This window comes from Camellia sinensis, chromosome 12, assembly GCF_055761805.1.
Source record: "Camellia sinensis isolate YWXY chromosome 12, ASM5576180v1, whole genome shotgun sequence".
NCBI lineage: Eukaryota > Viridiplantae > Streptophyta > Magnoliopsida > Ericales > Theaceae > Camellia > Camellia sinensis.
The window spans coordinates 136,416,690-136,434,621 of NC_138972.1; the positions used below are offsets into that span (position 1 = coordinate 136,416,690).

The window sequence follows — 17,932 nt, forward strand, 5'->3', positions numbered from 1 at the left end:
AAATCAATCCGCAACTGTCCGCTCGTCATCTCGCATCCGTCCAAAATGCGGCGGATCTGTTCGGTTCGGTCGGTTTTGGCGGATCGGTATATCCGCTGCTCACCCCTATAACACATGATTTGATATTTTGATTGTAGGATTCATTCACTCTTTAAATTATCAAATACTTTTAGAACCGTGCTAAAGGCCTCGAAATTGAAGGCGCGAATTTGTCTCGAAAAGTTGTTTTGTCTGTTTGTTTGTTTGTTTTGTTTTGTTTTTTTTTTTTCTATGCTGGTTTGGTTTTGTTTTTGGTTTTTTTTTTTTTTTTGAAAAGGTTTTTATGTGTATCTTAAAACCTAAACCCTAATAAAAAAATAAATAAATCAACACAATCCAACAAATAAAATAAAATAAAATAAAACCAACATAGCCCAACAAATAGAAAAAAAAAAAAATTGGGTTAGATTGATTGGGTGATAAAATTGACTGATCAGTTAGATTGCTAGTTAAAATTTGTTAATTTCATATAATTTTGTACGAGTCCTTACTATATTTTTATTTCAAATAAGAAAGACTCAGAAGAAATAAAAACATAAATCTTAAATCCTAAACTCTAAACCCACCCCTACACATAACCATCCTTTAAAAATAAATAAATAAAATTACAACAGCCCAATAAATAAATAAAAACAATCAAACTAACACAACCCAACAAAAAAAAAAAAAAAAACAACAACAACAACAAAACCAACACAGTTTGAAAAAAAAAAAAACAAAAAAAAGGCTATTCGAGCCACATTTAAGGCCTCAAATACGAGGCCTCAATATTTTTCCATACTTTTAATATACAAAATTAGGTTACACGTGAGTTACACTGCGTGTATTTCTTTAACTTCTTTTTTTTTTAACAAAAATAATGTTAGTATATTAATATAGTTAGATTACAAATGAAAGGATTCGCCCCTGGTCTATCAGCTCGAATCTTTAACTCCTCCCCTCACTACACTTTCGAGTGTAGCTACCAGACCATTATTTAACCTTAAAAATACGATTTTAACGTATTCAGTCATATTTTAAAAATATTGAAATCATCTTTCTTTTTAAAATAAAAATTTAAAATTGAAGTTGTGTTTTAATGTATGAATTCATAAACGACAATGCTACGTAGCTCAAATTTTGTGGCTCAAAAGTGGCTCAAATGGCCAAAACGACGTCGTTTTGGCCATTTTTATGTTGAAACGACGTCGTTTTGGCCATTTGAGCCACTTTTGAGCCACAAAATTTGAGCTACGAGACATTTTCCATTCATAAAATAATTTAAATTTAAAAAATAATAAATAAATATTTTTTTTTATAAAAAAGGGGGAAAATAGAAAAAGAGCAAGGTTAGCTTTGTGTGACCCATCTGTCCGAGAGGGGAGAGAAATTCCAAATCTCTAACGGCTACTTTACTTACACAGTCGTGTTTAAAAATCTCTCTCTCTTCTCTCTCCGTCTCTCCTCGATTGCCTACAAAAATACAAACCAGTGAGACTTCCGACAACACATAACTAACAAACGCGACCTTCTCTCTCCTACCCACACTCACGGCGACGCTCCACTCCTCTCTATCTGTACACTTTCTCTCTCTTTCTTCATCGGAAAAAATGGAGGAAGAACCTCAAATTCAATTGTCATCAAGCCAGGCGATCAACGACGAAGAAGAAGAAGTAGGTGGAGACGATGAAGAGTTCTACGAGAAGATTGAAGCCCCAAAGTTCGTTGACTTCACTCGCCCCGATCGACCCCGACCTGACGATCGTTACTGGTTTTGCTTGCGAGTTGGTATCTATTTCACTTCATTTCTACATTTTTTTTTTATGTTCTCAATTTGTCTTGTTCATGTTTTGATTTTAGTTCATGTGTATCTTCATTCATTACTACATTAATTTTTAGTTAATCAGACCCAGAATTTATACTCTGAAAAGTGCCACAACTTTAATATGTGGTGTAGATATAAATCTAGTGATTGTTTGGGATATAGTAAATTAGTATATTTTTTAATTTTTTTTAAAAAGATGTGTGAAAAATTAGAGAGGTGATGTGATTTAAAAAAAATAAAAAATTAAAAAAAGTACACTTTCATGCTGTGTTTGGTTGGGAGATTTGAGGAGGGATTTGGAAAGGGAAAGGGAAAAGTTAGGTAAAATGTGAATAAAATATACATATATTTCACTTAATTTTACACACCTTTTCCCTTTCTCTTTCCAAATCTTTCCCCAAATCTCCCAACCAGACACAGCATTAGTGTTGTTAGCCAAACAACCTCTCAGTGTGGTTTGCGCTATACTTTTGATGAATTTGATTTACACACTTCAAATTCTTAATATTTTTTTAGGGTAACTAGCATTGTTTTTTTTTCTTTTTTCTTTTTCATTTCATAATTTCTTCAATTTTATTCAGTGTATCTCTGATTTGATCAAATTTTTTTGCATAGTTTGATGATTGAGGAAAACTAATTAACAGTTTTTGATGGTTTAATGAAGGATAAAAATCATTTTTACAATCATTGGACTGGGTGAGAATGGGTGACTTTCTGAATAAGAAGGGCATTCTTGAAAAACAGCATTTTTACCAACTTAGGTGTACGATATGATTTATATAATAGAACCAATAGATACTTAAAATAAGCTTCTTTTTTTCGAGATTTTTTTATTTTATTTTAAATGTTTGTGATATTTTCCTTAAGAATCTTCTCCTGGGCTTTTGATAATGTTATGAATTTCGGATTATTTATTTTTTTATTATTTAATTCAATGGACTCTATTGGGTTGCTGAGAAAACTGAAGAAAAAGGGAGGGAAATTGGGTAATAAGGTGTTTCATTCTTTATAAGTTAGAACCTTCCTTTGCTTTTCGAGTTGTGTATATGTATATATTCTTCCATTTTCTCAGCTTCCAAATAAAGCTTATGCATAGGTCTGTGCATTTCCTTCATTATATCTGAAATTTAGTTTGCTGAAGCTGAAATATATTAGCACACCCGCATATCTGCCATGATTTTTCTGCAATGATCTTCTTGATGTGCTTTTCTTGACCACAGAAAGACATGTATAGTACATAATTCAACAATTCAAGTTTAAAACTGTAGTAAATATGTCATCAATAGACCAAATCTTCAATCTTTTTGTTATAAATTCGTGTCCAATTTTTGTTTGAGAGTTTGTCTTCAAATTCTGTTTCAGGATGTGACCAGAAGCATGAAGAAGAAATGGACCCTGAAGCAATTTCCAAAAACTTTTTTCTTCGGGTTGGTTTAATATATTATTATTGGCTTTTCTGTTAAAAGGTTTAGTTGATTGATTTAGTCAATTTTGAGTTTTGACACCATTGATTCATACAGGTTATGGCAGCCAGGAGCCCCAATGTACGGTTTCAAAAAGCACTCAAAAGAAAAACTTCAGGGTGAGTAGAAAAAGCTTTAAAACATATCGTAACGTTTGTAGATTACTTTTAATATCAATGCATATCAGCCGATATTTAGAACCCTAGTCGGGAGATGAAGGCCGGAAACTAAATTATGCACTTATTTTCAGTTTTCAATATTTTTGCAAACTATGCTGTAAACATAAACGCTACCAAACCATCCCATCCCATGAGTGATTTTCATTTTCAATTTTCTTCTTTCCGTGGTTTATGAATTTATGTTTTCACTAAAATACTTAATTTAATCTTCTAGCATGAATGAGCAATGCCCACTTTCAGCTCCAGCAAAACCTTCGAAGTCTAGAGTATCAAGATTAGCAGTGATTTCTTCAATTTCTTACAAGAAGATTGATGCAAAAGAGAAGGTTAAGCCCCTTTCCAAGCTGACTTCAACTCCAAAAGCCAAGGCAAAGCAAGTTGCTGCTAAGTATTTAACAACTCCTAGGAACAAAAAGTGCCTTCCAAACCAAAACTCTTTCCGAAGTGTTCAAAACTCGAAACCATCAAGCATTGCAGTGCCCAAGAATAGAATCGTAGCGAAAGCTTTGGTCTTTCATTCTCCAAAGAAAGCAATCACCATCAAAACTTCATCAGAATTGCATACCCCTTTGACAAAGATTTGTGAAGGGATGAAGAGGCTTGAGATAACCAGTCAAAGGAAGCGCGTGTTGGGGTATGTTAACAAGCCATCAAAGGACATTAGACGCAACCCTAACAAACCGTTGCCTGCAGATCCCTTAAGAAGAAAACTAAGCGCCTGCAAAGACAAAAGCAAGGCCAAGGAATTGCTTAAGCCTCCAAATTGCAAGGATCGGGATACCAAGTCTTCAAGACGTGTCAAGAGAAAGAGCAAAGGGAATTTGGACAAACCGTGCAACTATATGCCCAAGGAAGCTGTTGAAAATGACTTAAGCAGCGATATGGAGCTTGACATGAAATCAAGGGAAGGCTCTGTACTAGGTACTTCAAGGATTACTGAAGGAAATGTATATGAGGAACGCTTGGTAACTGAGAAAACACCTGGAAGTTTTGAATCCTCAAATTCTACTCAAGAAGAAGCCATTCCTTGCCTAGAATTAGAAGCATCAACAGAGAATTCAGACAAGGCATTGTCAGATGCTTCAGGAAGCAAAATCAACTCCTTGTCAAACTCTGAAGAGGGTTGTTTGGAAGAAAATGATTGCAGTGAAGGAATTGACCAGGAAAAGAAAACTAAATGTCAAAGTTTGGGAGTAGGACATGAAGTTGAAGACATGGACAGTGATGACAAAGAAAATGCTTTGGGCACTGATGGTAACAGGTGTGTGAGCCTAGTTTCACCCTTTATATGTTTTGGATTTGGACATTCTTCTTATGATCTACTAGTACTACTTCACCCTTTGTAGTGAGTTACTTTTGTGTAAAATTGGTTACAGAGATGTCGATCCAAATAAAAACCGATCTGCAAGAGAAGTACTCGGCAAGCAGGAGACAAACAAGATCACTAAAAAGGTTTCATTTCCTTTTCTTCAGTTTTTAGATTAACTGTATGCTGAAATTTTCTGTTTCATACAGATACTTGATCATCTTATATTTTTGAAATAAATGTAGGTTGCTCGAGCACTGGACAAAAATTTGAAAGAAGGGCTCGTTGTAGTTGCCACCGGTGGTGCTCAAGGTGTGAAGTATAAAAAACCAAAACCCACAAATCCTAAACCTTTCAGGCTGAGGACTGATGTAAGCTATGGCTTTTCCAAATATGTTTCTACCAAAAACTCTTATGTTCTCGTTTGTTGTATCTAATAGAATCCTTGATTTTCTAGGAGAGAGGAATTCTGAAGGAAACAAAATTGGAGAGAAGAATCCAAGCACTAGGTCCTCAGAAAGAAACCGAAACAGTCTCAATTCTCCCTGGTGGAATTTTGCAGAAAAGGCCTGGGAATGATGATAACCAAGTGGGTATTTTCTTTTCCATCTACTAGTAAAAATTGAGAAGATTTCTTGAATTTGTCATGGGATGAATGAAACTCGAAGCAGGGATATTTGCTTGATTTTGATTCTAAAGAAATGAGAAATGTTTTGAACAAAGGTTTGAAACATTCACCGTCTTATGATTTGCAGAAGAGTAGAACATCTGGCCTAACGACTTCAAAAGGACAAGTGCGACAAAAAACAGCTACTATAATAACCCCAAAAAAACGTTCCAATTCAATACAACAAAAACCCAAATCAATACCATCGCGTTTTATGTGTCAAAAATCAGAAAACAGCTTAAGAAAGCCAAAGTCATCTTCATTGCAGGGACAGCAGCATATTAGGCCAAAGGGGTGAGTTCTACTACTAGTTTTTGTGTAATCTCTCATTCTTGATTTATGAAGAATAATGTTTCAATACTCAATTTTTTCAGGGTTGCTTCAATTAAACAACTCAATGTGATCAAGGAAACATCATTAACAGCTTCAAGATCTGAGGAGGATGTAGGAGAGCCAAGCCAGAGCGATACTAGAGTAGCAAACAAAGCCGCCATTTCTGCTGCTTCCAGGTCATTGTCACGGGGGAAAAGGCGGCCTGCAACCATTCCAAAGGAGCCAAACTTTCAGTGTGTCCATGTACCCAAGAGCTGTGCAAGGAAAGTGGCTTAGGCGATATCATCAGAATTTCCCAGTTGGGTGTATTTTATATCTTCTTGTTCAATCTTGTATTGAATTACATTCGCTGATTGATTTGGTTGCATTCCAGTTTTCGTCTTATATGCTCTCTGAAATTTTGTACTAGGTGGTGCATCTTATGTACTTGTGTGTTCATCTACAAAGACGTGCAATATAATTGTTTCATTCTTTTCAATTATCTCTGTACGACAGACTGAAGACAATCTGCACTAAAAAATTTAATTATATATTATACATATACAAAAAGATTTAATAAATATAATCGAGATGGAACAAGACCAGAAAAAGAAAACCCCCCTCCGCCCAGCTCCCTTATCAGGGGATGCGGCTGGTGGGAAAAAACTGTCATCCTTTAAACCCCGGTCCTTGGGGGTCTTGGTATCTTCAGCTCAGATGTGCTTACATTGACTGCTACTTGAAACTGTCGTGGCTGAGACTGTTTAAGAGGAACCAAAAAATGGAATTGGGATTGTAGAGATTAGGCTGTTCTGATTGGACCCTGTTTTGAGGCAACTCTTCTGATAATAAGGATCAAATATAACTGCTTTTAACAGAGGACAAAAGTGGGTGTTGTGACAAATATATTATCAAAAGATCCATGGATACATAAAGAGTAATTTTAAATTTGTTTAGCTTGAACTGGTTCTTTCCCAATATTCAACAATCAAACAGCCATAAATTTTATTTATTTATTTATTGATAAATACCATAAATTTTAAAGTTTTGGTAATATGTGGACTGTTCAGAGTTCAAACATTCACCAAATATTTAGCTTCACCAAAAAAACACACTAATAATAAATAACACAGACTCACAAAGGACTCATCATATTTGCTGGGAAACAACTATCATTCATCCACTGAGGGTTAAAAGTTGAAGCACAGTGATACAGAGTTTCAAACTTCGAACAAAATATTTAACATCGGCCAACTGTTTTCCCAACTAAGTGATGATTTAGGGGACAAACTATGGGGCGAACACCAAGGTTCAAATCCCTTCCACACTATTCAATTTATTTGCATCTGATCTAGTAATTGTCAAACGAGACTGAGAAAATATCCTTACATTGTGGTTGCAATCTAGACCACAACATAGGCAAATTGCTGCATATTTTCAATGATGTGTTCCATCAACTAGTCAATTGATTATCCAATACTCTTGATAATGTTTTTCAGTTTCTCATTTGCAGCCACAAGTTCTGCTGCTATTCCTGGTTCATTAGCAGAATGTCCGGCATTAGGAACAACCTGCAACACAATAGAAAATTCTAGTCACTCGAGTCTCGACTATAATAAACGAATAGGAATGAAAATATAAGGAAATGAAATTTTTTTTCTACCCTCAAGATTAATAGAAAGCTGTTAAAAGCAAACAAAGCATGTATACCATGGCCTTTATATTACTGAAAACTGATAAGGACTGAGTAGTTTCAAAACTCTACAATAAGAACACAGATATAGTCCAAGGTAATAATAATTTGAGCTTGATGTTTATATCTATTTATGTGGAAAATAAGCTTGTAACCCAGTTAGATAACTTCATTGGTTATTACAATTTATAACCGTTCTGCAGGCATAAACAAACCACAAACAATGCTATGGCCCCCAAAAATGTGTAGAAAAATGATTCACATTTAAAAGGGCTTATGAAGTCGCATGATGGCTTCAAATCTTGTCGAGGCCATCCGATTAACATGTCCATATTGAACGCAAAAGTTAAGGGCCATTTCATACTCAAAATATAGAATATGATAGCCAATATAAGGAAACCTGGTCCCAACTATCATGATTTGTCCACACAACCTCTTTTCACTATTTTGCTATTTTGCTCAAGCCCACGGCATTGGTGAAATTCACTATGTAAATTACTCAACTCAGCCAATTCTTTTAAACAAAGACAAAAGCATCCAAACAACTTAAGGTTCAAAATTCTCTGATTTCTTACAAGTAGGTCCATTCCTTATTCTGTCATTGTCATGACACCTTACATGGCCAGATCCTTAATCTGTATGCGAAAACTTAGGTAAACAACTAGTGACCCAAACTTTATTGCTTGGACTGTAACACTGATAAATGACTCATCATTAGTAATTCTTTTTATAATTTCCATTTTCTCTGAATAATCAAAGTCCCAGTGATCTTCAAAAATCTCAGGGGTTACTATTATCCCATATTGAACCTTATAGTTCACATCATCAATAAACTACATATATGCCAAATGAAAACAGAAAGAAAGACTATAATGATGAGAGTCGACTTATATACATGGCTGATAGGTCAAGATCTAATCTTTAATGTTGTTAATTCTATTTAATGAGGATGGGGTTTTTTTAAGGCCTAAATGACTAATTTGTAAGGGTTGAGAATTGACTTGTACACAAATCTGAAACATAAATAAACAAAATCTAGAGAACAATCTGAAAAGTTGATGCAAGCAATGATCAACTGATTATGATAACCAGCAACTTGACAAAATCAATAATCAACTAATTATCATGGTCACCCAACTTAACAAAATTAGTTGATGTTCTGAAGTGGATGCATGCATTAGACATAAGGAAGGGGACTTGGGAGACACCCTTTTTTGTATAGCTGGAAAGCATCACCAAGCAAAGGATATACATGGACAGCATATAAATCAGAGAGATGGAAACTCACAAAACACCAAACGCAATATGTAATGTAACATGTGACATGAGATGGCTTTGCAAGAGACAATAAGAATGATAACAAGAGCAATGCTACATAAGAAAAGAATATGTTATATCCCCATATTTGCATTTTTAACCCTTCGGCTCAGCATGGAATACGCGCACGGAGAGTCTTATAGCAAGTGTCAGATGCAGAAACTAAGCAACAAAGGTGACAGAAAACAAACTCTTACCTTCAATTCTGCCTCTGGCCAAGCTTTATGAAGATCCCATGCTGACATCATAGGGCAGCACATATCATATCTTCCCTGTAATTAATCAAGATTATTTTCTTCTCAAAATCAGGCAGTGAACTTAAATAGAGAGAATCTTTAGAGGGAGACACTTCATGCTGCAATGACAATTTGACAGTAGCAAATATGAAATGCAATTTGATATTGAGTGAGGACAAACACCAGATATGTTACTGTTCATAGCATACACCAGACACTTCATGCTGCATGTGTAAATATATTACTTGTTGCATGAGTAAGTAGAAAGCATGTCCATATAATATGTAAATAGATATACCTGTACAATTACAGTTTTGATATGCCTTATCTTTTCAACATTATCCAACAGGAATGAATCCGAAGCAAAAAACCCCTTATTCACAAAGTAATGGTTTTCAATCCTCGCAAATGCCTGGATGGAACAGAAGATTTATACATATCACAACAACAAGAAAAAAATTCAACAATCTCAAGTAATCACAATTTAAAAGGAACCTACTCATACAGCTTTATAGGATCTGCTGGGTGAATTGAACATAGCAATGACTCTGAGTGATAGCATTAAGAGTAACATCAAAAAAGATTTGTGATGGAATAAAAAGGTACCTAGTACTTATACCAAGGGTATTCAGAATTTGGTATCAGCTGAGACTTTTTTTTTTTAAGGCAAGAAGAATTTATTAAGTAAATTTTGGTTCAGTGTGAACAAGTACTTTTACACTTGCAAAGGCCATAAGATGAATAAAATGACTTTGAAAATACAATGTGTAAAGAAGTTAAGTTTGTATAAGTGAACAATCTTTTTCCTTTTTTCAATGGAAAACTTCAGGTCATCACAGTAGATAGAATTGTGAACACCGTAAAAGCTTCACTTATCTCTAATCTAAAAGCTTCACCCTTATACTCATAAATTTTGGAGGACAAGAAATGATATGAGGACAAGAAATGAGGAAAAAAGTTCAGAATTAGAAGATACAATTTGGATGTAAGCAGGCATAAAGCAACTGGTAGCAAGACAATTACGGACAATAAAAGAATGTTAATTTAACTAGGCTGCTGATGACAATAATAGGGGAAATTACCTGTCAGTGATAATTGCAGAAAATTATTACATAAATGGAAAAAATTATAATTTTAGTTATTAATATTGATAAAATTTACAACTAATTTGTAATTATTTTTCAACTTTTACACTGATTTGAAATTCCCACAAAATAATATAATATACAAGAAACTATGATACCCTATACAATGAATTGACTCACCAATGAAAATTTGTCATCATCCCCTTTCTTAATGTTATCTTCATTTGGAAGAAGATGGGCAGTCGTCAGTTCCCACTTGGTCCATACTCTAGCAGCTGCATACTAAAAAGGTAAAAATAAAAAATAATAATAAAAAATAAATAAATTAGGGGAACCATAAATTTCTCCATGATAAAGGCTACACCAGCAGGCAGGCAGAAGTTCAAGAAAACTGCCAGTAACAGAGTTTGCAGCATAAGAAGAGCAATAACTTCAAAGGTTAGAAGGCTGAAGCATTTCATGTTTGAAAGATATCAAAAGTAGTTGGAATGGGTTTTCTAGGAGTCTGATTCTTGGTTGGTAATGGGTTTATTCAATAGTTAAATTAAGATTTTCTGAGCTTATTTACCAGGAGCAGGGAGGGCAAAGCACTCTCCAAATTCTGTATAGGTAATTTGCATAAACCTCTCTCTTGTATAACTTGCATGTACTTGGGTTGGTTGTTCTCCACTCAGAAAGTAGAGCTTTCTGGAGTAAAAATATCAGCCAATATTGATGTAAGATGTGAAAGCTTACAACAGGCAAGCATTCACAAGAATCATCACAAACTAACTTAAAAGTGTAAATAGTAAGCATGATAAAAGACAGTGTCCCAACTTTTTTGTACCCAACTCTGTAATTTCTCCAAGCAACCATGATTCTACTTGAGAATTCCAAAGTGAAGGAAAGCTTATGACAACAATGGACAATGTAATCAATACATAGAGCTTGTGCCTTGGGAAGTTTATAAATCCCCTTCTTTTGTTGAATATTTGAGGATGTTATGTGAAGAATTCCTTGACAGCAAATTTGACAATCTTTTTGGATGCACAAGTCTTCATAGATAATAATAGAGTGCATGCCAAATTCAGTTTTAGGGAGTAACAGATCAAATAATCCAAAGGAACCAAGGAAAGGAGTGCATGCATGCATCAATACCAATAAAACAATTCTTACTTGTGTTTCCAGGTCAACAGAGTTTAATCTCTTCCAGTAGGCATCGATGAAACTTTCCCTTTCATTTTCTGGAATAAGATCTCTAAATGACTCCCAAGCTGTATATTGAGAATAAAATACACAAACATTCAGCCATCTTAAGAAACTAAAATCATCCTCAAGCACAATCAATGTGAGGCAAGGCAACACATCAAATAAATACATCACAAAAAGAACACTATCCCAAGGACAAGTCATTCATCCCCACCCCATTGATGAAATCACCTAAGAATATTCCAGTCCAGGCTGAAGTTGCATGGTGTCTAAACCAGAATTCAGTGGAGTACTTTTTTTGCCTTAAGCAGTCTGTTAAACAATACCCAACACAACATAATAATGTAGAAATAGGATAAACTAATAAGATGACATCTTTATTGACATAAAATAAAAAGAAAAGACATAATCATAACAAATGCAAATCTCTAAATCATAATTCACAAATCTGTAAGCATGTATTCTACACATCTCACTGACATCAGCCTGTCACTATACACCATGAGACATCCTTGTCATCGTTAGCACTTAAATCCTTCCGAGAGAGAGAGAGAGAGAGAGAGAGATGTGAAAATAAAAGGAGAGAAGCATACCATCAGGGTATATAGCTGCAGCACCACCCTCATAAAACCAATCAAGTTCCTTCTTCCGCATCAAAAAGATCCCTCTAAGAATGATGCCAGTAACCTTGAAATAAAACCCATGGAACATTTCAGCAATTGATTTAGTTACCTAATGGGGAATTTATTCCAAACTATAATTTTCTAGAACGGGCTTTAATGAGAGAAACAATGACAAAGCAAACAAAGAATGACACCTTGTCTGGGTGTGTTTGGCTGTATGCAAGAGCAAGTGTACTTCCCCATGACCCACCAAACACCTGCAAAATCAAGCAGATGGAAAACATAAATAAGCACATCCGAACAAACAACTCAACCAGACAAATTTATTACCTGCCATTCCGGAATTTCCAGGTGTTTTCTTAGCTTTTCTATGTCTTCAACAAGATCCCATGTTGTGTTCTCCTCCAAGCAAGCATGCGGTGTGCTCTTACCTGCACCTCGCTGGTAAAAGACAATGTTTCTCAGAAAAAAAATAAATAAATAAAATTTAGGCGTGTAGAAAAATCCCTTGGCTTTTAGAAAAACAGTTAAGATAACGAACCTGATCAAATAGAATGATCCGGTAAAAGTCTGGATCAAAGAATTTCCTGTTACTGGGAGATGTTCCACCTCCAGGGCCCCCATGGAGAAAAACAACTGGCTGCAAAGATTATAAAGATTTTATTATAAAAGTTGCAGAAACAAATATACAAATGCAATATAGGCATTCTAAAATCATAATCTGAGATCCAGTATCAGTTACGTATCTTCTCATGGCACAAAAAAAAAAAAAAAATCACGATGTTAGAAATAAATTACTGCTTACAACATGGTCTAGGAGAGGTAGTAGATACTAGATAGGAGAAGGCTGATTCTCGTGACTCGTACCCGCCGGAGGCAGATAGCACTTGCCATCGCACTAGATCACAATCTCTAACATAATGACTTGTTTCAAGTACTCCATAATATATAGAATGAATGAATTGATTGAATTTCCACACAAGTAAAAATTGCCCATTGCAAAATTATGAGAGAGATCACACATTTAAACTAGTCATAGCTCATATTAATCATGCACAGAGCTAAGTTTATAATACATAAGAAATGTTAGAGAACCACAATTTGAATTCTCAAATTGACACTTGGCAAGTGAAATCGAAAGTTGACACATAACCTATCATGTTATTGTGGATCAATTAGGGGAGACTTTTTAAGGGGTCTCAAACATTTTTCATTATCAATATGAGAAATGTGTAATAAAACTATACTTTCAAAAATAAATCTTCAGTAATAAATTAAATACTAGGGTTCAAATTTTGCAGTGCTATGAATACTCACATGCCCATTTGGATTTCCAGACTGCTCCCAATAGATTGTGTGAATGTCTGAAACCTTCAAAAACCCAGAACTGTACGGCTCTATATCGGGATAAAGATTCCTATTTAATTCCTGAAATTCTTTCTCTGACTCCATAGATGCTACGATTTTGAGATGAAGATTTTGAGCACGCAACCCTAAATTCTTTCTTCCTGCATCATCATCATCAGACAAACCCTTGCAATCTCAAAATTCTACAACTTTATGAATTAATCAGAATATTAAAGCTTCAATTTAAGAGAGAGCTAAATTATGAGTTTGAATGTAGAAAAATAGAATTATACACACATACACACATGCCTATGCAAATAACCCTATGAATGTATAAGTGATGGTTTAAGCACTAATTAAGTCCATTGGGTACAGAGAAATTGAAAAAATCCCAAGAAAGAAGAAGGAAAAAAAGTTCAGAGAGAGAGAGACCAGAGAAGATAGTGAGATGACAGAGAGATTGAGACTGGGATTGAGATGGAATGAGTATGGGAATTGAGGAGAGGGGTGAGCAAATAAGAGAATTTGATGGGTTAAATCTAAACCCTGACCCTAAACTCATGGGTAAGCAATCTTTTCAAATTCCATCAATTGCTGATGTGATGATGGTTAAAGATATATATGCCTTGTAGATAATGTAAGCCTTTTCATATTGGGCTAAAAAAATTTTCAAAAAAAAAAAAATTTAAAAAGTTAAAAAATTAAAAATTATAAAATGATAAAAAAATCTTTCATTCCAAAATAAAAAAGTCAAAAAAATCAAACAATTAAAAAAGTCTCAGACTAAAAAATTTAAAAAATTAATTAAAAAATCATTGTCAAACGATACCTAAGCAATCTTGTCACATTCCATTACCACATTGCTTTGCATCTTCTCTATTTTTTAATAACACTATGCTTTGCATCTTGGTACGACTTTATTTTATTTTGTTTAGTATTTGCTTTATTCCATTTGTTTTTATCTTTTGAGTTCATGGAATATGTATTGAACTGTGATAGGGAGCCCGAAAGCTCCCCCGAATGCCCCGAATCCTCGTTTTTTTTTTTTTTGCAGATCAGAAGAAGGAAGAAGAAGAAAGAGGAGGAAGAGGGACTAGAGGGGGCCCAACAAATGGGGCTGGAGGCGGAGGCCGGGCAGAGGTGACGAGCTGCTGCTGCGACGATCGGCGGCGACGGAGGCACAGGCGACGATCGGCGGCGAGCTTTCTCCCTCTCTCCTCCTCTTTCCCTCTCTTCTCTTTCTGTCTTCTCTTTCTCTCCCTCTCCCTCTTCCTCTGCAGACTCGAAAATGACAGGAAAAAAAGAAGGAAAAAAAAAAAGCCCAAAACGACGTCGTTTTAGGCATTCGGAGCATTCGAGGGAAAGAAATTCGGGCAACAAATCATTTTTCATATGTATTAGTGTCTGTTTATAGCCTAGGTTTGGTAATCTCATTGGTAATATCTTTTCAAATTCCATTACCAAGTTGCTTTGCATCTTTTTTTTCTTTCTTTATTTTTTTTTGAAAACAAAAACTATATGCTTTGCATCTTTGTACAACTTTATTTTATTTTGTTCGTTTTTTCCATTCTTTTTGTCTTTTAGTTCATAGAATATGTATTAGTGTCTGTTTATAGCCTGGGTTTGGTAATCTCATTGGTAAAATAGTCGCAATGGATTTTCACACAGAGGGACACCTTGCATGGGTCCAAATTAGTTAAGGTGTGCATAAATTGATCGCCTGTTCAGTCATTAAAAAAAAAAGCCGAGTAAAGGTGAGCTAAATTTGTTTATCTCAAGTCCAACACAAAAATTATACAAATTAAAAATTTTAGGTAGCGTTTAGTAGAGTTTTAGAATTTTGATTTGAGTGTATTATATTTTGAGTTTGTGAGTTTTTTAATTATAATGTGAAAAGAGAAAATTTGTTTGATTATAAATTTTAAAAAGAGATTTGAATGGAGCTTTGAATTTTTGAAATGAATTTTTGTTAGACTTATTTATTTTGATGATTTATTTAATTATGTTTTTAATTTATTTGGAAGAGAAAAATAGAATCAAAATTTATTTTGATGATTTATTTGAAAGAGAAAAATAGAATCAACATTTATTTTGATAATTTTATGTTTTAATAAAATCAAAATTTATTTTGTCCCATTATTTCTCACTTAAACCTTTATCCTAAACGTTATTAGAATGTATTTAACATTAGATTAAATCAGGAGTTCAAATAGCCCCAAAACAGAAGTTCAAACAGCCTAGCATAGCAGCAGGCCAAAAGGTTCAAAAGGTTCAAGTGGAAGATATTCAAATTTGTAATAATGGAGTGGAAGATATTCAAATTAGTAATGATGGAGTACAATAGCTATAAACGACTATAAATTCAAATGACTACAACGGTTATAAACGACTACAATTTTTATTATATATACCAAAGCTTCTAATGTAAACAAGTTACAAAAGCCTGAAAATATTCTTTGATCTATAATCACTTACATCTATTCTTAGAAATTATACACTGAGCCTTATAGCTTTAAGCCCATCTTTCCTGTGTGAGGTTTACAGAAAAATCATAACTTCATTTTTATATATATCTTTGAGAGATAATTCTTGTAGCTTTCTGTGAAAGCAAAAATACATTCTTTTCAACCTTGTAAGAATATAGTACACTCAGTGTTCTTGACTTAGAAAGTCAGTGTAAAAGCTGTGGAGGATTGCTCCATCTGTGAAAAGATTGCTAGCACCCTGTGAAGCTAGAGTATAGTGGAAAATCTCAAGTGAAACTTGAGGAGTGGACATAGGCCGAGTTGAAACCGAACCACTATAAATTTGTTTACCTCTCTCTCTCTCTCTCTTCTCTTTATTTTATTTTAAATTGCCATAGTTATATTTCATATTTTTACTGTGCTAAAATCATTAACTAATATAGTTATTAAGACACTTGTTTTAATTATTTTTATTTCATTAATTATATTTATCTATTGTGCTAGTCATAATTTTTATTAGGGTATTATTAATTTTAATTATAAAAACCTAATTCACCCCCCTCTTAGGTTGTCTTTTGGGTAACAATTGGTATGAGAGCCTAGACTCTTACTTTAGATTTAACCATCTAAGAGTTTCGATCAATGGCAACCTTGGCTAGCACTAGCACTACTGAAGGGTAAGCCACCAATAGGCCACCATTATTTGACAGAAACAACTATAGTCATTAGAAAGATAAGATGACCCTATACCTACAAGCCACTGATTATGCTATGTGGAATATTGTCACCAAAGGTCCAAAAATTCCTACCAAATTAGTAAACAATATTGGTGTACCTAAAACTGAAGATAAATGTGATGAGAGGGATCACAAATTATTGCAAGCCAATGCTAAAGCCAAACTCACCCTTATTTGTGGATTAGATTCTAAGGAGTATAATAGAATTTCAAGTTGTGATTCGTCAAAAGAAATTTGGGATAAACTTAAAGTAACTTATGAAGGTACAAACCAAGTAAAGGAATCTCGTATTGATATGTTTGTTCATAGTTATGAATTGTTTAAAATGAACTCTGATGAATCTATTTCAAGTATGTTTACTAAATTTACTGAAATTGTAAACTCTTTGAAATCTCTTGGCAAAACTTATACCAACAGTGAGTTGGTAAGAAAAATTCTTAGGTGTTTACCAAAGAATTGGGAAGCAAAGGTCACCGCCATTATAGAAGCCAAAGATCTCTCCACACTTGGATTGGATGAGCTTATGGGTTCCCTTATGACTCATGAGATCACCATGAAAGGACATGAGGATGCTGAAAACAAAAAGAAAAGTGGATTTGCATTCAAAACCTCATCAAATGAAGAAAACATGAAAACTTCAGTGAGGATGAAAGGTATGCCATATTTAGTAGAAATCTCAAAAAGCACTTCAAGAAAAACAATTATAGAGGAAGAAGACCTTTTAAGAAAGAATACAACAAAGATAACAAGAAAGAGCATATTAATTGCTATGAGTGCAAAAATCCTGGACATATGAAGATGGATTGTCCAAAATTGAAGAATCATGGAAAAGACTACAAAAGAAACAAAAAGGCCATAGTAGCAGCTTGGGGAGAAAGTAAAGATGAAAGCTCTAGTGATGAAATTAAAAATGAAGTAGCCAACTTATGTCTCATGGCTCTTGAAGATGAAGATTCTACTCAAGATGAGGTAACTACTCTTTATGAAGAACTTGAAAGTGCATTCCATGAACTATCAAATGAATTTAGAAAAGTTTGTGCCAAAAATAATGTGTTGAAGAAATCTGTTGCATCTTTATCTATTAATGTAAAAGAATTAAAGAAAGAAAAATTATTTTGAAAAATAATTTTGATACTATTTCTAATGAGAAAACTACTTTAAAAAACAATGTTGATGATTTAACAAAAACACTTGAAAATTTTGTAAAAGGTAGAGATAATCTCAACATACTTCTTGGAAATCAAAGATGTGTTTTTGATAAAGCGGGGATTGGATATGACCATATTAAGAAACAAAATAATCTCAATACAATTTTTGAAAAGGCACCTCTCATGACACACCTTCATATTACTTGTCATTATTGTAGAAAGAAAGATCATTATATATCTTATTGTCCATTAAAAAAGAATATGAACATGAGAATTAAAAAGATTTGGATTATTAAGGGATCTAACAAAACTAACCAAGAAGG

The 17,932-nt window shown here is 34.0% G+C and overlaps 2 protein-coding genes across 5 annotated transcripts; one reads left to right on the top strand and one right to left on the bottom strand.

Annotated features, from left to right (window-relative positions):
- Positions 1 to 1,423: 1,423 nt before the first annotated feature.
- LOC114323319 (uncharacterized) lies at positions 1,424 to 6,269 on the top strand. 2 transcript variants are annotated; one of them, XM_028270888.2, is made up of 9 exons: positions 1,424 to 1,806; positions 3,206 to 3,270; positions 3,364 to 3,425; positions 3,700 to 4,746; positions 4,862 to 4,937; positions 5,037 to 5,162; positions 5,249 to 5,380; positions 5,547 to 5,752; positions 5,833 to 6,269. In XM_028270888.2, the coding sequence occupies exons 1-9, from the start codon at positions 1,629 to 1,631 to the stop codon at positions 6,065 to 6,067; spliced, it is 2,127 nt and encodes a 708-aa protein (XP_028126689.2). In that variant the 5' UTR covers positions 1,424 to 1,628; the 3' UTR covers positions 6,068 to 6,269. The 2 variants fall into 2 exon arrangements, with proteins under 2 accessions (XP_028126689.2, XP_082756102.1); XM_082899976.1 differs by having other exon boundaries at positions 1,486 to 1,802.
- Positions 6,270 to 6,924: 655 nt separating this feature from the next.
- On the bottom strand, positions 6,925 to 13,888 carry LOC114323320 (proline iminopeptidase). 3 transcript variants are annotated; one of them, XM_082899977.1, is made up of 11 exons: positions 13,692 to 13,888; positions 13,230 to 13,420; positions 12,454 to 12,552; positions 12,243 to 12,353; positions 12,107 to 12,169; positions 11,883 to 11,976; positions 11,257 to 11,354; positions 10,282 to 10,383; positions 9,315 to 9,428; positions 8,978 to 9,052; positions 6,925 to 7,341 (listed from the first exon to the last, which is right to left on the bottom strand). In XM_082899977.1, exons 1-11 carry the CDS (start codon positions 13,819 to 13,821, stop codon positions 7,240 to 7,242), a joined length of 1,179 nt encoding a protein of 392 aa, XP_082756103.1. In that variant the 5' UTR covers positions 13,822 to 13,888; the 3' UTR covers positions 6,925 to 7,239. The 3 variants fall into 3 exon arrangements, with proteins under 3 accessions (XP_082756103.1, XP_082756104.1, XP_082756105.1); XM_082899978.1 differs by having other exon boundaries at positions 13,569 to 13,870; XM_082899979.1 differs by having other exon boundaries at positions 13,561 to 13,848.
- Between the last annotated feature and the right edge of the window lie 4,044 nt (positions 13,889 to 17,932).